Source organism: Akebia trifoliata, chromosome 10 (genome assembly GCF_017979445.1).
Source record: "Akebia trifoliata isolate Shusen 1 chromosome 10, ASM1797944v1, whole genome shotgun sequence".
In the NCBI taxonomy this organism is placed as follows: domain Eukaryota; kingdom Viridiplantae; phylum Streptophyta; class Magnoliopsida; order Ranunculales; family Lardizabalaceae; genus Akebia; species Akebia trifoliata.
In genome coordinates, this window is record NC_141384.1 from 28808955 (window position 1) to 28829596 (window position 20642).

The window sequence follows — 20642 nt, forward strand, 5'->3', positions numbered from 1 at the left end:
AATTATATTGCCACACCAAGTTTTACTAACGCCACCCCAATTCATATGTAAATTACTGAAGATGGCGTTAGCAAAACTTGGTGTGGTAATAGAATCTCTCCAGAAACAATAAAAAAAAAATTCAGGTAGTAAATGTGGCTTAATCGATCGCCACGTGTAACAAATAATGGCTTCTACTTGCCATTTGCACACTGTTTCGTTTCTCAGTTCTCAGTTCTCAGTTCTCAGTTCTCACTGGTTTCAAGTGTTGAGTGAGTGAAAGATTTACATCTCTCTCATCTGCAGAAACCCTAGAAATTTTCTAATTTGAAATTCAAGAATGCGAATCTGAGAAGCAAAATGAGACACTTAAACCTCCCCTCTTCCAAACGAAGCTTTCGCCAATGGAGAATCCTCGATATCATCACCGCTGGGTTCTTCGCTGCCGTGTTCATATTCTTCCTCATTATCTTCACTCCACTCGGTGACTCGTTCTTCAACTCGGGCCGCCAGTCACTTGTTCTCTCCTCAGTCGATCCGCGTCAGAGGAAGAGATTGGTGGCTTTAGTGGAGACAGGTCGGCAGCGGATCATCGAAGCGTGCCCCGCCGAAGCAGTGGATCACATGCCTTGTGAGGATCCCCGGAGGAATAGCCAGCTCAGCCGAGATATGAATTTCTACCGGGAACGGCAATGTCCGGTGCCGGAAGAGACGCCTCTTTGTTTAATCCCTCCGCCTGATGGGTACCGGATCTCGGTTCAATGGCCGGAAAGCTTGCACAAGGTTTGATCTTTGTTAATCATCTTTAAGATCTCACATTTAATGATATTTTTACATGAACAAGAAATGTGACTTGTTTCCCTGATCATCATTTTCATCTTGAATGTGAGTTAAAGAGTAGTTTTAGGTGCCCAATTGTTCGAATTACATCACTTAGTGTTTTAATTTTAAAATCTTATGATGCTTATAGTCATAGATAGTAATATAAGAAGTTCAATTTTCCTAGTTCAAATCTTCATTATTAGATTGTAATATAAGACCTTTCAATTTTAAAATCTTAGTTTCGGTGTTGGACACCAAAACCCATGTGTCCTTTTTGGAATGTTTCAGTGGAAAGATTCCACCTTTGGATGAGATTGGAATAAAACATGGACCCCGAAACATTCAATGTTTCGGATTGTCTAAGCATATTTTGATCTAGAGCTTGTAGGTTTTCTCCTGAAAGAAACATTGCCTTGAGACGAGATTTTAAATCTTAGGGCATGTCTGATTGCAAGGCAAATCCTGGGGAAAATCATTTACTAGGAAAATTTAGTATTTTATCTTGTTTGATTGGTAGGCAAATAAAATATGGGTGGAAAATGATTTGCCCTTCAAATGGGTAAATAATTTTTTCACCAAAAAGCTTACTATTTTTTAATAGTTTTATCATGATTTATACATAATTATTAAATGAATTATATTTAAATAATAAAATTTTGCATGATTTTCCATGGTATATTCAAACGCAAGCAAATGATTTATTGGGACATCATTTGCCTGGCAAATCATTTATTAGGCAAATATTCCCTGCAATCAAACACGCCCTTAGTACACGTGTTTCACAAATCATAAATCAAGTATAACTAAAACCAAAACTCTACAGTTGTTCTCTTTTCATTTTTAGTGAATGGTGACACCATTATTTTATTTTGCACCAATTTAGATTTAAGGAGACCACAGATTTTATTAGAATCTCTTAAAATAGTTGGCTTGTAAATGCAGATATGGCACAGCAACATGCCACACAACAAAATTGCTGACAGGAAAGGCCATCAGGGCTGGATGAAAGAAGAAGGCCCTTATTTTATTTTCCCCGGCGGTGGTACAATGTTTCCTGATGGAGCTGTATCATATATTGAAAAACTTGGGCAGCATATTCCTACAAGTGGAGGAGTTATCAGGACTGCTCTGGATATGGGTTGTGGGGTAAGTGCTGTATTCCTGTCACTTTCAGCTCATATTTGTATATGTTCTTTTGGTGATCAAATATACCTGTTTTTGTGAAGGTGGCCAGCTTTGGAGGTTACCTACTTACGGAGGACATTTTAACCCTCTCATTTGCTCCAAGAGACTCTCATAAATCACAAATACAGTTTGCATTAGAAAGAGGAATACCAGCATTTGTTGCCATGCTTGGCACACGCCGACTACCATTTCCAGCATACGCCTTTGACTTGGTGCACTGTTCTCGATGTTTGATCCCCTTCACCGCCTACAGTGAGTCTTTTTCATGTGGTTACACACATCGTCGCAAAAAATTTCGAAATTTTCAAAAAATTCATAAAATTCTCTGAATTAGCGATGAATTAATCGGTGATTCCTCAATTAATTGTGGAACATGGTAACATTTTTACCCTCACTTTCAAAATTTTATTTTTTTCAACATTCAAACATCAAGAAGAAGATAGGGATTTTAGAGAGGTTGAAAATGATGGGTTTTGGTAAGAAACCCAAAAACATGTTTTGTATAATCTCCAAAATTTTGCCAATTTTTTTTACGGAACTTTCCTGAATTTATCCAAATTAACCGATTTGAACCCCCACCGAATAATTATCAATTCCAAACTTTGTTACTATGGTTACAAATGTTGTGCACTTTTGATACCCAATCCCAGGATGTTTTTTCTGATCAAGAAGGAAATTTACCCTTGCAGATGGAACATACTTCGTTGAAGTCGATCGGTTTCTTCGACCGGGGGGATACCTTGTCATCTCTGGTCCCCCTGTGCAGTGGCCTAAACAAGATAAGGAATGGTCCGATCTGCAGGCTGTTGCAAGAACGTTGTGTTATGAGCTAATTGTTGTGGATGGGAACACTGTTGTCTGGAAAAAGCCCTCAACAGATTCATGTCTCCTCAACCAAAATGAATTTGGTCTTGAAATGTGCGGTGAAACTGAAGACTCAAGTTATGCATGGTAAGCTACCAGACATCCTTTCTTAGTTTGGATTCACTGTCCAACCTTGGATGATGAAACCTCAATGTTGCGATTCTCTCAGCTTGTAACCGTGAGGGCAGTGTTGGAGGTGGAGTTGATCTAGGTTCTCTGGTGAAAGGGCTCTTCTGGAGTGGAAGGCCAGGTGCCGGGGTCCATTGACAGAAGAAGAGTCCATCAGGCTTTCTCGATTGGCCCACACGGGGGGTTCAGGGTAGCATCCCCGAGGCAAAAAATTTGGGCCCAGCTATAAAAGGGGTTTTAACCCTAATTTTGATGTGATGTTCGTTATTGTGCTCTTGAAAGTAAGAGAGGGTTTGAGAGAGGAGAGAACTCATGTATCTTGGCGGTATTGCCTTTTCTTGTATAGTGCAATTGGTGTGCATTCGTGGATGTGCCTTAATCTAGAGGGAACCACGTAAAGCTCTATGTTCTCTATGTGATTTGCGATTGTTTTTTATTATTCATTTTTTTTTTTTGGTTCACTTGCCCCTGTTTTCTTAATTGGCTTAAACCTTAAGCCTAGAAATGTATGTCTAAACCGAACTATTTTGCAGGTACTTCAAGTTGAAGAACTGTATCAGTAAGATTCCCTCTCTCAAGGGAGAATATTCTGTTGGGACCATTCCAAACTGGCCAGAACGGCTAACAAAACCTCCTTCAAGGACTAAACCATTGAAAAATGGGATCGACGAGTTTGAAGCTGATACTCGGGGTTGGTATAGAAGGGTTGAATACTACAAGAAGTCCCTCAACTTGAAGCTGGGGACTCCAGCTGTACGCAATATTATGGATATGAATGCAGTTTTTGGAGGCTTTGCAGCAGCACTGTCATCTGATCCTGTCTGGGTGATGAATGTTGTTGGCGCTAGCAACCCATTGACCCTTGGTGTGATTTATGACAGAGGCCTTATTGGTGTCTACCATGATTGGTAAGTCTGTTTTCCTGCTTTAGAGATTAGTAAAAGGTTTATGTGAATCACTCATTTATCATGGACCCACCACTGGTTTTCTTTTAATATCAAGCTGGATGTCGTTTAATCTTGTTAATTGGCGATAATTTTTCTAGAGATATGCTATTGGCACTTCAACTTATGCTTATTACACCCCAATTCCTTTATCACAACCTAATTCAAGATTAAAACACACCATTCAAACATTATAAAAGTTCGGTTTGAGTTATTACTTCAACATTGTAAATCATTATACCACATTCAAACAACTTCAACAGTTGTTTACAATTAAGAGTAGGACCATACAAAATCCCAAGTCTAAGAAACAGAAATCTAAAAAAAAAAAAAGAGTTTCTATTGGCACCCCAACTTTTATTTATTCTCATCCGTTGACTTACTTTTTTATTCTTAAATGGGGTGTAATAAGTAAACATTGGGGTGCCAATCGCACTCTCTTTTTCTATCATACTGATTGAAATGTAAGATGAGCACTATTGCTCCATTGATACCAAAACTGTACAAGCTATATTACTAACATAAGTTCAACTTCTTTTTCATCTTGATTAAAATGGAAAAATAGATATATTATCCAGAATGATGCCTAACTACTCGAAGATGACTCAAATCATTAGAGTTGGGCTTCTTCCCTGCCTTCGCTGAAACCCATGTTATAAATCTAACTCAAATAGTTTCTTGTCTGAAATATATATATATATATATATATAAACAAAATTATGTTTAACTCACTTTTTCCACTCACCATTTCCTTTTAGAGGCCACGAAACTTCCTTCGTTAGTTATTTATAGAAATGGGATATCTTCTTTTCTCCAGTAAGTCAACAATTGAATTGGTCAGATTCACAACTAAAAAGTTTTGGAGATCTATGGATTGAAACCTTTAATGGCATGGTTTTTATGTATTATTATGCACTAGCTATTGCCTTTTCGTTATTGCTAGGGCCTTGTTATTATATTTGTAACGACAGATATAAAACTTCAAACCCATTCATGTACCACTAAGAAGCATGTCATTGATAGATGAGCAAGAGGTGAGCTAATGATGGGTTTTGTTGGTTCTGATAGGTGTGAGCCTTTCTCTACATATCCTCGGACCTATGATTTCATTCATGTTGACAGCATCGACTCGCTGATAAAATATCCTGATTCGAGCAAGAGCAGGTATTCCTATCTCATGACCTCAACTCAATCTTTATTAATTGAACAGTCGTGTTTCAATAAATGATGAAACTGTGTGCAATGTCATGATGAGAACACATACCAGGACAAGAAAGAAACAAATTTCTTCAAAGAACTGTGGATTATTTTATTTTATTTTCTAAATTGATATCTGTTGACTTTAGGATCATTGTCTTTTGATATGTGTTCTAGGTGTAATCTCGTGGATTTGATGGTGGAGATTGATCGAATGTTACGTCCAGAAGGAACGGTTGTGGTTCGAGATTCCCCTGAAGTTATTGAGAAAGTGGGCCGTATCGCTCATGCAATAAGTTGGACAGCCACTGTGCATGAAAAAGAGCCAGAAACCAATGGGAAGGAAAAGATTCTAGTAGCTACCAAGAAATTTTGGAAATTACAACCAGCCTCCCATTAAAGCCTTTTGTCTTAATAATATAATTCAATATTTTCCTCATCTTTATTAAGCGTAGAAAGAGCAGTTTGTCCTTCTTTTTCCCTTATATTTTTTTACAATTTCTTAAATGCCCTTTCTTTACTTCATCCATGCATCCCAACTGAAGTTGTATTTCGACTTTAGATGGAAGTAATATGGGTTCTGGGATGAATAAGTCCTACATTTTGTCAAAGTTGGATATATCTGTTGGGCTTTAGATTTTGATTGTAAAAAAAATGGATTCTGTATTTTTAAGTAAGATCAATGGTTTGAGCAGTTTGGATGTGTTGTAACTTATTTTTTGTTGTCGGGAAGAAGCATTAAATTTTTTGGAATGATTGAAAGTCACTCCTGATTACTTGAATCAGTTAAAAAAATCTATATTTTCTTTGTAGTTAATATTAATGTTGAGTGAAGTTGAATGTTGTGCCATTATGATGTAGGAATAGTTCTGATAGGAGTGGTGATGATATGACTTCCTCAGGGAGCATGCTCAATCGACTCTCCTGGTGTGGGTGTGTCAGAATTAGATTTTATTCCTCGGGATACACAATAACACATTTTCATAAATTTGTGCAATTGTGTATGCCGTTAAAAGGAAATCTATGGTTTTAGCACACCCCACGTCAGGGGAGTCGATTGAGTATGCCACAGGGAGAGTCTGATTATCACGACTCTTCTAATAGACTAATATATTAAATTAGAGAAAAATTGTTGGAGATGGTAAAGTCAATTATAGTTACAATTAGAAAAAATATTCAAGTTGGAAAGTTTTAGGAGAGTGAGAAGAATGTTAGACATTGAAAGCAAATATTAATTCACTCTCTATCATAGAAGACTTGGTTTGGACAATGATCAAAATGCCCTCATCTTCAACATCTAATCAATATCTATTGATTTTTCTCCCAAAAAGTCTATTATCTTTAAGTTATTAACGTATTTGATCTTGTCTTTAATTTCATATTGAAAAACACTTGATTTTTCTACTTAAAAATCCATCCTTTTTCAGCCTAATGTTGAAGATGACTGGTTTGAGAAAGAAACAAGGACTCTCGGCATTTAGTTAGTCTCTCATGGAAGATCAAGGTCATTGGAGCATGTCATCCAGTTTGAAACCCCCGATATTCTAAAATTGAACAAAACAAGGAGGCAAGTATTTGAAATTTGAATCAACCTTTTATTTTACATAAATTACATGACAATAATACATTATCAAAAAAAAAAAATCACTATTATCTAATTTATGAGAACAAATTGTTTGAATGAATAAATCCTTTTATTTGTTCTATTTAATATAAATAATAAATAATATATATATGAAGGGAACGGATCAAGAGACATATGTAAAAACAATGTAACATTAATAAATTTTCAAAATATGGGTTAGAAGTTTCGGATTGAGCTGATTTTTTGTGAGGATGATCTCTATGATGGGAAGATCATCCAACAAAAAAAAAAAGTTCAGTTCAATCTAAAACTTCTAACCCCATTAAAAGTGATTTAGAAATGTAGACTGTCGATTTTTTGCTAATAATTTATAAATCACTTTTGATAGATTTAGAAGTTTCAGATTGAGCTGATTCTTTGTGAAGATGATCTTCTCATCATAATGACTATCCTCGCAAAAAATCAGCTAAATCCAAAACCTCTAACCTATATTTTGAAAAACCATTGTTTGTACGTATGTCCCAATGAACCGCCCCCATATATGAATAGTGCTGCTTCCATTGTTCTTGATAGATTACACATGAAACCAGTATTGAATTTGAAAATCAATATTTGAATAATTCCAGGTGTCGTGGTGTAGTTGGTTATCACGTCAGTCTAACACACTGAAGGTCTCCGGTTCGAGTCCGGGCGACGCCAAGCAAATTTTTAACTTTGGTCAAATTTAGACAACCGTTCCACATGTTTTAGTGAATACTTGGATCCTCTTATATTTTTTAATTGTCTTGACCGTGGTCTTCTCTGACATACTAATGAAAAATATAAAAATTCCCTGATATTCAACACATATCCAAGACCCCTTTATTTATCTTTCCTAAAACCAGTTTTTTATTTTCATTCTCATTCGTCGACCACCTCTTGAGATTCTATAGGATTCACCATTTTTCAAACCTGAATTAACGAGAGAAGTGGCAAACCACATAATTTTGGTAGAAAAACTAATCAAGGGCAAACAATGGATTAAAGATGAGCTTAAGTAGATTAAAAATAATTTACCACTTTAAGTCAGATTTTTGCTAGAAAAATTAACAGTTTTTAACTAAAAGTTCAAGATGAGGGCATTTAAGTCATTTTGTATTAGTCAACCAGAGAAGCAAGTACCACAAATGGTCTCCAGTTTGAATGGTATTCCAACCCTTTTTGACTTCTGTCTTTCCTAATTTAGTACGATCCTCTCTTTCCAGATTTCCTACCCTTTTTGACTTGTTAAGAAGAATCTAACAATTAATTTTTAGTCAAAGTCAAATGAAAAAAGTCAAAACTTTATCAGACTGAATTCAGGTATTATTATTCCACAATAATGAGGCATCCATGTCCAAGAAAAAAAAAACATTTGAACATTTACTCTAATATATGGTATACAAGTCTCAAAATAGTACACTATAGCATCAAACAAAGCAGAGTGAAATTAGGAGTCTACAGAAGAAAATTAATGAAGAAACCATATTAAATGAAGTAATACAAAGAATGACTAATTAACTAAGAAAAAAATAAACCATAAAAGTATTGTCAGATTCTCTCATTAAGCCATAAACAACACACTCAAGACCCATGTATATATATATATATATATATATATAGAAGCATAAGTGCAAAACCAATCTTAAAAACTATGCATTTACAAAGTCAAAAGAAGCCCAAACAAAGAGGAAAAAAGAGTGATACACGAAGAGAAATGGGTGTGACACCCTTCGATCAATCCCCACATTCCCACTTTGAGGTAGGTACACAGCTCAAGTAATGACACCAGTGGCAATGATCATTCCCATTTTCTCCTCGAAACAACATCACCAATCCCACCGTAAATCTGCAAAGTTGCAATAAATAAATGGAAGTTAATTTCCTTAGCGATGCAAATAGGGCTTAACATGGGTCGGGTTAGGCTCGGGTCTGAGTATATATCCAGATCCAAATTTCTTATTCGGAACCTATTAACTAAAACCATATCCGAACCATTTTTTTGTTTTTTTTTTACTAAAACCGGATCCAACTTGACCAAATTACTTGATTCGGGTCGAATAATTTTGGACCGTTCAACATTTTTTTTTGCTCTATATTCTTTTCTAATTGCTATATTATTCAATTTTATTATTATAATTCTTTTATTTTATAAGAATTTGTATTATATACTTTTCAAAGTAATGTATCATTCAAATCAAACAGGTATAGGATTGGATCTATATCCGACCTGGATCTGACTCAGGTAAAGGAACATCAACCCATATTCGACCCATTTTTTTATTTGAGTTTACGACAAGGGCCCAAACCCACTAAATTTGGATTTGGATCACTCGGATTTCGGATAAAATCCGACCCATGGTGTATGGTTTTGCATAACCTTAATGATATACTTTTAGGAGAGTAAAACTTACCCAACAATCAGGAGAACCAACGCGATAACACCCAGTATGTATTGGTATGGCTTGTATTTAGATTGGACACGAACATCAGCAGGAAAGTTCCGACGCTCCACCCATCCGAATTGAGGACGGAGCAGCAAAACAAAGCCAAGAAGAAAACCTGTTAGGAATCCTCCAATGTGGGCAAAATTATCGACGTGAGGCAGTATTCCAACGGCTAAGTTGATGGCAATGATGAACACAAGCGTCAGTATTGCTGCGGCCTATAAAGAAAGGAATGGAAATGATGGTAAGATATTTAATGAAGGCAAACGTCACAGTTTCATTAAAGTCCATTTTGTTATTAATGTAACAACCTCTTTCATTATGATATTGGAACTAAAAGTACCTTTAAGAATTGATAAGGAAAATACATACAAACCATTATCTGAATTTTTTGACGAAGGTCAGCTGCTTCTATGAATATATTTTTTTTTTTTAAGTTATATATGTGGTGTTAAAAATAGAGAGCTGCTGTTGGCACCCCAACTTTTACTTATAAACCCAATTAAAAATAAAGAAAATAATTAAATGATTGAGAATAAGTAAAAGGTTGGGATGCCAATAGAAACTCTCATTTTTGTGTGGGTGGGTGTGGGGGGGTTAAGATTTTATATGAGCCTAATCATAATTGTAAACAACTACTGAAATTGTTTGAGCCAAACTTTTGTTATGTTTGAATGGTATGTTTTAATCTTTAATTGGTGTGTGATAACTAATATAAGAAAGTGGAGTGTGTAATAAGTAATAGTTTGGGTGCCAATAACAGCTCTTTTAAAAGAAAATATCTAAAACAACTATAGATTATTTTAACACCATAAAAGTATACATAGATTTTTAAAGTGCTCACCTTGTTGGTATAAATAGTCCAATTTGTAATAAGCTCAGACAACATCGCCCCAAGAAGACCAAATAGAGCACCGGAGGCACCAACAGATATGTGATTGTTTCTGATGAAGAGAGTAGAGAGGACACTCCCACCAAATCCGGACAAGAGATATATTATCCCAATCCGTACTGAAAATCATACCAAAAACAGTGTTAGAATCGCTTAAATATTATTAACATAGATTAAGAAGATCATGAAAATTAGTGATACGAAGGGACATAGCTTACCAAAGCCAAACTGTTGTTCAAGACGAATCCCAATAAAGACCAAACTCAACATGTTTGCAAGAAGATGAACAACACCAGCATGCAACCAGATACAAGTGATAAGCCTCCATCCTTCATGCCTATGGACCACTTTATTCCACTCCAGAGCTCCCAACTTCTCCAATCTGTGTAAAACCACAAAATCGCATTTTAATTTGTTAGTTTATTTATTTCTGTTAGGTGAAAAGAGAATCAGTTTTCTTTAAAGAGAAAAAAATAAAGATATTTATAAAAGATAAAAAGTACATTTAAGTACTAGAATTCCTTTTTTCTACATAAAAGAAATTAATTTCTGTCTTGCTACCATTTGGTTCCATGGGACAAATGGAGACATATCACAACTTTTGTCTAGATAAATAAAGAGAGTTTCTATTGCCACACCAACTTTTGCTAATGCCGACCCAAGATGTATGCTAATTCTTTGGTGATTAAATATGAATTGGGGTGGCGTTGGAAAAGGTTGGTGTGGCAATAGATACTCTCTAAATTAATCAGCAACACAAGCAGAGTGAACGATATTAGGATGAACGAGTATAAGGATTCATTGATCAAAAACCTATGTGTGCATACTTGTCTGTGCTAATCTAGACTTGGTTCAGTAAACCTATGTACTTGAGTCACCTAGAGTGAGCCACAAAAAAGTACATTTGTAGAAATTGGTGTCTCTAATGGTGGGACAGCTTAGAGACCCATCTCATTCCATCATCCAATTCTGTCTAAAAGCATGTCATATGTGAATTCAAGTGTGCTCATACAACTTGCACTACCTCAATACATGTCTTTTTTTTGTCTTCCTTTCGGTCTTTTAGAACTTTCAACTTGCACATTCCTTCTGACTAGGTCTGTTCTCTATTTTCTTTGCACATGACCATACCATCTTATCAATCGTCCCTCAGTTTATTACCCACTGGGGGCTACTACAACATTTCACAAATGGTTCACCTCTAACTTCATGTTCATAGGCCTTTCCACGCAACACCCTCATCTCTATCATACAATTACCCTACACTCATATAGATGCAAAGACACACAAAAAAGACCAAGGATCATTCACGTAAAGGGCTTCCTAGAGAGGCTCTTTATGTACAAATGCAATCAGACTAAAAGAAGGGCTTACTTTTTATTTTATTTCCAAAACAGAAGGATCAAAACGTACTACCAATCCCACAAAAAAAAACAAAAAAAAAAACAGATCAAAATGTGACACAACAATTTGAATAAGCCAATAATTACAATTTACAAGAACACAATGGGAAGAAAGCCTAATTGAACAAGGGGGTTATGGTTTCCCTTCATGTTGAGACCCAAATAGCTAAATTACAAAACAATTTCAGCCCATCTGAACCATTTCGACCCCAATTCAGAAATTTTCAAAGAAATAGGCCTACTAGTAGGAACTAGAAAATCGATCAAACACTTGCCAGGCAAAAAAATAAAAAAATTATTCACATATCACAAAGAAGAACCCACAACCCCAACTAGAATCAACCCATACCTCCAAATCCTACCGAATTTCCACTCCAAACTTCTTATCTTAAGAAATAAAACCCAAATTCAGAAAGAAGAACACAAATCAATAAATTAAACCTAGAAGTTATAAAGAATCAAACAAGAAGAAATAAGATAACAGAGAAAAGGGTATCAACGAAAGATTGATTACGTGGAAGAAGAAGGACCAAAAAGAGGATTCTCTCTGAGAGGCTGAAACGAAAGCCTGCCAAGAAAGCTTGCAACACACTTGCTTTCGTACTGATCTCTGTTCTTAGGGCAATTATTGATGAACATGGCCACTACGAACACAGCAATGTTGGCCACCACAAACATAGGTATCAACCATGAAGTCCATCCTCTCTCAGAATTCTCCTCGAAATACGTGTAATTCGAAGATGGGTATCCGTTGTTCCCTCTGTTCTTCGCTCCTCTACTTCCAGATCTTCGTTTGCCATGTTTGTTCTTCTTCTCCTCTCTCTCTCTCACTGTTTGAATTTTAAAGGACAAAGATTGATAAGAGTTGGGGGTAACTTGGGTTGGTGTTAGAAATCAAAGAAGAGTAGCTTGTAAGGTAGATGGTGGAGTCTCTATCTTTAATGGAATAAATATGTAACGAAGAGAAGAGTTTTGAGTTTTTGATTCTCTGTTTCAGAAGTTTCTTGATGGAAGATGGGCCATTTCTTTCTTCTTTCCTCAAACTTCAAAACTTGAGAAAAAACAATTTTTTATTTTTTATTTTTGAAAGGTAATTTAGAACCTACCCCTTAAGAGTTTGTTGAATGTTTGAAACATCCCTGTATTTTTCAAATTGATGTCATGCCCTTGGACTGTGATCTTGCCCAGTAGATTAATAAAATGACCAAAATATCCTTACTTTCAATTTCTTGCCAGTTAGGCAAGAAATTTGTCTTTGTTTTAAAGTTGAATTCCTCATCTATTCCACCTCTCCAATCCATAGTCACAAAGTTCTTCAAAGTTTTCAAAAGATTCATAAAATTCTCCCACATTTGGGAATAAACAATTAAATCAATGAATTAATCGACGATTCCTCAACTAATATCGTGGAATATTGTACATTTTTACTACTCCACAATTTTAGCTTTTATAATATTCAAACATCAAGAAGAAGATAACATTTTGAGAGAGGTGGAAGATGATAGGTTTTTGGTAAGAAACCCACAATTTTTTTGCATAATCTCTGAAAATTTGTGACTTTTTTCCCAACATTCTGGAAGTTATCTAAATTAACCGAATTGACACTCACTAACTAATCATCGAATCCAAACTTTGTTACTATGATGCAATCTCTAGGGTTAAAAGCTTTAATTCATTCGGGCACCTTTGATTTTTTCTTTCCACTATAAACTTTCGATCTTTTCTTTAAGTATCCATTTATTTGAAAAACAAGAAAAAAAAATCTAATATAAAATTTTTATTTATTTATTTTTTAATTTAAAAGATGAAGTAATAGAGAAAATCTAATAATTAGTGATATTCGGGTCTAGACTAGAGTTGAGAAATTCAAGGTTTTCCAGCAATAGGTAAAAAAGATGAGGGCATTTCAATCAGTTTATTAGTCTCACATAGAAGACCTTGGTCAAATAATGGTAGGTGATCAAAATTAAAGGGATATTCAAATATTAACGAAAAGTAGGAGGGGTATGTCAAATTACCCAAGCAAGGAAGGTCAGATCAAATTACCATAATGTCCCTAATTTAATATTTTTCATAATGACTCACATTACAATTTTATATTTTTCAATAACTTCCAAATATATTTTTTCTTCTTCTCTTTAAAGCTTTCTTCTCTAAGCCATGTAGGTAAGTTGGAAGGTATAGTAGGCTTAGTTTAGACATGTTAGGTCCACACAATTTGATATAGTGACCTATGTTCTTTAGTAAATATTGATACAATTTGGGTTTTAAATTATTTTGAAAAATATTTCAAACCATATTATATAACAAATTAAATAATAAATAAATAAAAATTGAAACTCAATATTAGTACCAAATCAACTGAAAATTTTCACCAATGAATGTAAAAAAAAAAAAAAAAATACAAAATTTAAAAAGTCATGCACACAAAAAAAAATCAATCTCGGATCAATAAATTTTCAAGGCCATGGATTCTTTCTTTCAATTCTATTCTAAATGTATAATCGAATCATCATAAATCACGAATAGACCAATAGTCTATTAAATGAGCTAAATTAACCCCGAGGGCTAGGCTCAATGGCAATTTTGGACTGATGAGTGATTAATGCATGTAGGTCGTAAGAGCATTAATTCCTCAGGGGACATCCATGAGGGTGTACCCTCACTTATTTGGTGCATGTAATGTGCTGTGACTAGTCTTTGGACAAGATCATGGTCTATGAACTGAGCAAAGGCCATATACGAGCTCGAATCATTGTCTTCAGAGACACATGGTTTGAATAATGAGTTTCTAACTAGAAATTCATCACTTGGTTAATACTCAATTGATGTGCTACGGACATGGAACCATATATATGTTTCCTTGAGATACACAAATGCAAATCCCCATAAAAGATGTGCATTTGTGTATCCCAATAAAATATATCTATGATTCCATGTCCATAACACGTCAAGCAAGTATTGACCGAATGATGACTTTCAAGATAGAATATCAACACTCTAACATTATTGTATCCAAGAGAATGAAACTCATTAGTTTGGACAAAAGATAATGGTGGACAAAAAAGTGATTGGATTCTTGAATAACCATGATTGATAAAGTGATGAATATTGCCAGATATATGAGATTTATGCGAATTATATGTCCAATCAGTTCTATATGTAAATTATTCCTAACTTTATTAGTAAAGATTTTGTGAATTTCAAATTGAAGACATATCCCTTGACCTCGGTCTACATTATAGAAATCGTTAGTTTATTTTCTTTCAAAATCCATCACCTTCAAACTCTTCAACTTCAATGAAAAATTATTTTCAACTTATTTAATGTTATTTTCAATCTCATCTTAACCTCTTATATGAAATTATTATCTTCCTGGAAAGAAAAAATATCCATTAATGTTGGAGTGACATTTTGGGGTGGCAAAAATGACATTTTGATGTGGTGGCGGGCACATGACCATGTCAAAATGTCATTTTTATCACCCTCACAACTCAAAAATCTTAATCTTATTCTCGACGTTTGTAAGTGGAAGTTGTTAGATTTAAAGTTATGAATGGTTTGGGAAAGAAAAATAACAGGGTATTGTTTTTAAAGTTAAATTTTGAAAAAAGAAAAAGGTCGGGGGCGTGCATGTGATTACTTTGAAAAAACAAGGGGTATCTCAAAGACTTAAAAAAATATAGAGGGGGTATTTTGTAAATCTTTTTAGAATAACTAGTTTTTAAAAAATAAAAATAAAAAAATTCTAGAGGGCATTTTAGTCAATTAAAGACAAGACGCGTGTGAGTTGTTTCCGCGTGGAGTCCGTGTAGTCAGACACACATGCAGCGTAACTAACTTCCCCACTAAAACACGTCATTTTTAAAGTGGGATATTGGTCGGTTGAAACTAGAATCTGCCGCTGCAGCGGTTCTGTTGCTTACAAGCTACTCTTTTAGTTTTCGCCACGTGGTAATCATTAAAAATATCACATCCACCTAAATAATCTGATCATGATCATAAAAGATCATATTGATTGGTGATTTCCAGCCGTAAAATTTAATATTATTCGTGGGCCCTGTTCAAGATGCAAATGCTTTAATACATAGAGAGATGATTCTGGCCCTTGAACAACATGCAGATTCTTATTCATTGATCTCTCTACCAACTATTCCATCTTTAGTATTATATATAATGCAAGAAAGCTGACTAGACAAAATGACCTCATCCAACGTCAAAATGACCTCGAGATTTAGTAAAAATCTCAAAATCGAGTTTTACGTATCTTGAGGTATTTTTATGGTATGTTTGATTGCACATGAAAAATAAGGTGGAAAATCAATTTCCATGAAAAATGACATTTTTCAAGTGTTTGATTGCACATGAAAATGAAAATTCATTTTCCACCCCATTCAAAAGGTCTACTAAATCATGGATTTCACTTTCCCACCCGTATGAGTGGGAAAATAAAATCCACCCATATTTTCCATCCTCAATTCTTCCCTACCACCACCACCACCACCATTACACTAACCTCGTCGTCGTCGTCGCCGTCGGCTCCGTCTCCGACCACCTTCTCTCTCTCTCTTCTTCTCCATCCCTCACCTCTTCCGCCACCACCATCACGATGTTCTCCCCCCATCTTCCTCACTTACCTCCGTCGTCGCCATCGTCGCTGTCGCCGTAGCCGTCGCCATGGCTGCCGCCACCTTCATCGCCACATCCTCCTCCCTCCCTTTTCCTCGTCATCTTCTTCTCCTTTCCCCCTCCTCTCATCTTCTTCCTCCTTCTCCTCTTCTTCTTTTTTCTCATATTTTTCCATGATTTTATCGAAGTGAAATCAAACAATGGAATTTGATTTTCCAACCCTACCTATTTTCCACAACTAATTTTCCATGGATTTCAAATTCCATGGAAAGTGACTTTCCATGCAATCAAACATACCCTAAACCCAGGTCTCAGGTCATTTTCATAAATAAATAAATAAATAAAGCAATCCCTTGATCTATATACATATGTTAGTTATTTTTTTATTTAAATTACCAAAATATTCTTTTACTCTGTTATCTGCCAAATGACCTTAGTTAATATAATAAATTATAAAAATAAACTTATAATATAGTAAATAATAAAATATGATATACAATTAAATTATCTATTTAAAATTATAAAAAATAATTTTTTTTTATTGATATAAAAAAATAATATTTTAAGGTAATCATAAAAAACTAGTTATACATAAATCCTAATTTTGTAATACATACGCGTTAACATATACCACCTATTAGTTGGGGTGCTACTTCGTTCAATTTGGGGTCAAATTAGAACTGAACCAACATAGGTCGATATATAAGAACCAAAACCAATTACTAATTTACTAAAAATGAAATTCAATGCACGAAACGATCCATATTCAATTCCTTCCATATCTTGGTAAATATCTTATACCCTATTAAAAACTGTAGATAAAGAGGTTCAAGAATCCAAATTTAAGAAAGAGCAACATTGAACCTCATCCATGATGAGTGATTTTATACTTTAAGCAAGGGATTAGGTAAAGCTTCCAATAGTTGAAGCAAAGCTTGACAGTGATGGTAAAACAATGTGCAAATTCGGAAATATTATTTCCATTGGCACAGTCAATCAGAGACCTTACCATACCATGTCCATCTTATTTAGAGTAAAAACACAGTCAGCAAAGCAAATGCAGATCAACGAATAGTTCGATAAAACAGCAGAACAGCAATGTTTGATCAAGTAACTCATGACATCACTGATCCTACTCATTTAGCATGGTCGAAAAGGAAAAATATCATTATAGAACAAACCCAAACAATCCTAACAGAAGAAACATAGTGAATGAAAAATGCAAGTAGTTAATAAAGCAAATCAATCCCTTACAAAACAAAATCACTCAAATCTTTCAGACCAGACCAAGTAAGGCAATGAGACAAAGTAGGCAGCTTAACGCTTTCCACCACCACCTCCAAGTTTGGGACCCTTTGGTGCAGCACCCTTGGGCATGTTACCCTTGCTCTGAGACTTCTGCGATTTGCTCATCACCTCAGCTTTCTTAGCCTTCTTTTCGTCCTTGGTTTTCTTGATTCTCTCCTTAATTTCACTGAAGAAAACAAATATTTTCATTAAGTGAGGTTTACATACACCAAACAAACATTGAAATTGTAAAGCAACAATACCGTAGAGCGGCCTCACGGGCAGCATCTCGAACCTCTGCCTTCTCAGTTCTTTTCTTCTGGATCACCTCCAAGGTAGCACCCACGATGGACCTTGAATATGGCTTCTTAGTGGCACGACGCCTCTTCTTTACAGCCTCTGCAGCAATGTCCTGCAAGTTTAATAATCAATCAACTAATGTCTAACAGTCCATAAACAAGTCAACCTTACAAAACTAACTAACATGAAGTAGCACAAAAAAACATTTAAGTACTACATAAGAGAAACACCTTCTTATGTTGCTTCCTGTACATGGCAGTCCAGGTAAGTTTTGATGGCTTCAGTCGGTTGTGGAAGTATCTCTTGCATTTTGAATTAGCGAACAAGAAGACCTAAGGTGATAAATCAGGTGAGATTTCATCAATTTTAAAGGTAAGGTCAAGAAGCTGAAATAGTGAAAAATAGAGATTAACATTGAATTGAAAAAAAAAAGAAAAAAACAAGAACCATTACCAAAGCTTACCTGAGAATCAGCTCGAACGAATCTGATACCCCTACCAGGGTATATCTTGGCACCACTAAAGCGGCAAAGTTCAGTCCTGAAACACTGACCATTTAGTACCAAATCCAAGATTTGGAAATTTTGAAGTTCTAACTCCCACCCACAAAAAACTAATCTAATACTAAGTGCAATAGGGAGTGGTGAACATGTACTTGCACACCATTGATCTTATTATTTATAACTGCTCATTAAATCACGATATGAGGAGCGTCCTACCATACAAGGCCAATCCAACCCAGTTTTCAAAAATTTCCTACCAAGTGCACATAATGAGTTGTGTTTTGCACTCAACCCAATCTAGAGTTGTACACCAGTCAAGGTTTGTATTTTCAAATCTTTCCTAACCACTTCAATCAATCCACATCATTTCCAGTTGTATACAAACTCTCAAATTTAAGTACCTTCAAACAGTTTTCTGTTATTAATTTACAGTTACTAATGATACATATCTGCTACACCCTAAGAGATGAGAGCTAAACTTTCGGCACCATTATCGGCTAGGAGCTGCTGGTGTATTGGTCAAGTTCATGTCATATGGTGTCAAACCTATGTTACCTAGTTCGTCAGTTCACTCGGTTCAACCAAAACTTAATACTTTGGTTTGCTGAACCAAATGTTTTGGTTCTCACCGAACCCAACCAAAATTCGGTGGGTTCGTGATTCGCTTGATTTTACGAACCCAATACGAACTGGACCGTGAACTGGTTTGCTTCAAACCGGTTCGTGGTTCAGACTAGTAACAACGAATTGGGTAACATAGTGTCAAACCCAACACCACAAATCCCAAAAGGGGCAACCCTGGGGGACCAAAATAGATTTTTATCAAACCCCAAAACATTAGCAAAGAAGTAACCAATCTAATAGAAAGTGCAATATGAATCTGAACCTAAAACTCCATAAAGACCTAAAAAACTCAATTATGACAATGCGACCTTGATGGATTATATCAAATCCCAAAACATTAGCAAAGAAGTAACCAGCCTAACATAAAGCGGAATATGAATCTAACCCTAAAACCAACATAGATTTAAAAAGCTCAATCATACCTTATCAAGAGGAAAAGAAACTAACATAACATTAATCAAACCCTAAAACCCATTAAAGATCTAAATAACTCAATCGTGTCAATGCGAGCATGATCGATTTTATCAAACCCCCAAATCGTTAGCATAGAAGTAAACAATCTAAGATAAAGAGCAATATGAATGTAACCCTAAAACCCAATAAAGATCCAATAAAATAAAATAAAAATAACTCAATAATAACGTATCTAGATAGGGGAAAAAATCTAACCTAATAAAGATCTGAAAAACTAAATTATAAATTATCTTAAAAAAAATAAAATTAAATGAAAACTATACATGAACAAAAAATAATTTTTGATTCAGAGATTTACAGATTATGGTTTTCTAACGATGGCGAACAAGATAATACAGAGCAGATTCACCGGTTTCCGACAGTAAATAAAGGAAAGAAGGATTCAAATAAAAAGAAAACTAAAAACTCACTTTAGAACCATGGCTTCTGCTGCTGCTGCTCTACCGTCTCCGAACCCTAGAAAAACCCTAGAACTCGGAAATCCTACAAATGAAGAGAGGAATTAGGGATTTAGGGCTAGAAGCTTAAAATACTCCCCTTTTACTTATTGAAAATTACTATGATGCCATTGGTTAATATGTAGGAACAATTGCCCCCCGAAAAATGACCAAAACATATTTCGTGGGTCCCGAGTTCGAACTTCCTATATTCATTCGTTATCTTTACTAAGAGAGTGCTGATTTTGTAACTCAACCGGACTGGCTAACTCACAAAACTCACTACGTGGCGAGTGCAAGAATCATAATTTTTCCTCGAGATACACAATTCCACTGTTTGATGGGGATGTGCAGTGGACATCATCTCACACATTACTAATATAGAGATGCACATATAACCATAGATGCTTTTCAGATGTTTCTCGAGGAAAAGCATCTAGACATCCATGTCAACAATGTGTGTAACGATGTCAATTTTAATGTCATTCTAGTATTTTCCCTATTATAATTAGACGCGAAGTAGAAGTGATTCGATACCAAAATTTGAGTAGTTATTAATAGGAGTGTCAATGGGTCAGTTCTGATTCGATTCCTAAGAAAGTTAGAATCATAATCACTATTTTTTTTTTTATTCCGTATTCGATTTTAAAATAAGTGGATTCGCAACTTCCAAAAATCACAAGTACCCATCAGATCCTGTTTCGAATGATAGAATGGGAAAAAAATATTTTAAAATCCTTCTAAAAATTAACATATTATCTACAAAGTATCAATTTAATTATAATTTATTCCATTAAAAATATGATTAAATGACTTCTTTTTTTAAATCATATTCTTTACAAATAATAAACCTTATGAAGAGATGCGCCATTTCAAGTTTTTATATAAAAAATTGAAAAACTTTACATATATTAATTTTAAAAC

The 20642-nt window shown here is 35.0% G+C and overlaps 3 protein-coding genes and 1 non-coding gene across 4 annotated transcripts; 2 read left to right on the forward strand and 2 right to left on the reverse strand.

Annotated features, from left to right (window-relative positions):
• The first annotated feature begins 205 nt into the window (after positions 1 to 205).
• Positions 206 to 5814, forward strand: LOC147393637 (putative pectin methyltransferase QUA3). Its single transcript, XM_086456412.1, has 7 exons — positions 206 to 762; positions 1744 to 1947; positions 2028 to 2238; positions 2676 to 2937; positions 3513 to 3887; positions 4992 to 5087; positions 5298 to 5814. Exons 1-7 carry the CDS (start codon positions 340 to 342, stop codon positions 5518 to 5520), a joined length of 1794 nt encoding a protein of 597 aa, XP_086312538.1. The 5' UTR covers positions 206 to 339; the 3' UTR covers positions 5521 to 5814.
• A 1516-nt stretch (positions 5815 to 7330) lies between these two features.
• TRNAV-AAC (transfer RNA valine (anticodon AAC)) lies at positions 7331 to 7404 on the forward strand. Its single transcript has one exon. It is a non-coding gene; the product is annotated as a tRNA-Val (tRNA).
• A 769-nt stretch (positions 7405 to 8173) lies between these two features.
• Positions 8174 to 12502, reverse strand: LOC147393639 (RHOMBOID-like protein 3). Its single transcript, XM_086455891.1, has 5 exons — positions 11980 to 12502; positions 10281 to 10444; positions 10015 to 10181; positions 9138 to 9388; positions 8174 to 8572 (listed from the first exon to the last, which is right to left on the reverse strand). The coding sequence occupies exons 1-5, from the start codon at positions 12141 to 12143 to the stop codon at positions 8461 to 8463; spliced, it is 858 nt and encodes a 285-aa protein (XP_086312017.1). The 5' UTR covers positions 12144 to 12502; the 3' UTR covers positions 8174 to 8460.
• A 4738-nt stretch (positions 12503 to 17240) lies between these two features.
• LOC147393640 (large ribosomal subunit protein eL24) lies at positions 17241 to 19837 on the reverse strand. The gene is made up of 5 exons (XM_086456787.1): positions 19692 to 19837; positions 18145 to 18220; positions 17912 to 18013; positions 17645 to 17793; positions 17241 to 17568 (listed from the first exon to the last, which is right to left on the reverse strand). The coding sequence occupies exons 1-5, from the start codon at positions 19700 to 19702 to the stop codon at positions 17412 to 17414; spliced, it is 495 nt and encodes a 164-aa protein (XP_086312913.1). The 5' UTR covers positions 19703 to 19837; the 3' UTR covers positions 17241 to 17411.
• Positions 19838 to 20642: the final 805 nt, after the last annotated feature.

What these genes read in the sequence shown, in the direction of transcription:
- LOC147393637 (XM_086456412.1), top strand. Translation starts at nt 340, where the DNA reads ATGAGACACTTAAACCTCCCCTCTTCCAAACGAAGCTTTCGCCAATGG. An exon ending in GGCCGGAAAGCTTGCACAAG is followed by an intron (nt 763 to 1,743) that starts GTTTGATCTTTG and finishes TTGTAAATGCAG; the next exon opens with ATATGGCACAGCAACATGCC. An exon ending in ATTGGTGTCTACCATGATTG is followed by an intron (nt 3,888 to 4,991) that starts GTAAGTCTGTTT and finishes TGGTTCTGATAG; the next exon opens with GTGTGAGCCTTTCTCTACAT.
- LOC147393639 (XM_086455891.1), bottom strand. Translation starts at nt 12,143, where the DNA reads ATGTTTGTGGTGGCCAACATTGCTGTGTTCGTAGTGGCCATGTTCATC. An exon ending in TTTGGTCCTTCTTCTTCCAC is followed by an intron (nt 10,445 to 11,979) that starts GTAATCAATCTT and finishes GGTTTTACACAG; the next exon opens with ATTGGAGAAGTTGGGAGCTC. An exon ending in TTGGTTCTCCTGATTGTTGG is followed by an intron (nt 8,573 to 9,137) that starts GTAAGTTTTACT and finishes GCAACTTTGCAG; the next exon opens with ATTTACGGTGGGATTGGTGA.
- LOC147393640 (XM_086456787.1), bottom strand. An exon ending in TCGTTCGAGCTGATTCTCAG is followed by an intron (nt 18,014 to 18,144) that starts GTAAGCTTTGGT and finishes TTATCACCTTAG; the next exon opens with GTCTTCTTGTTCGCTAATTC. An exon ending in GCCCGTGAGGCCGCTCTACG is followed by an intron (nt 17,569 to 17,644) that starts GTATTGTTGCTT and finishes TGTTTTCTTCAG; the next exon opens with TGAAATTAAGGAGAGAATCA.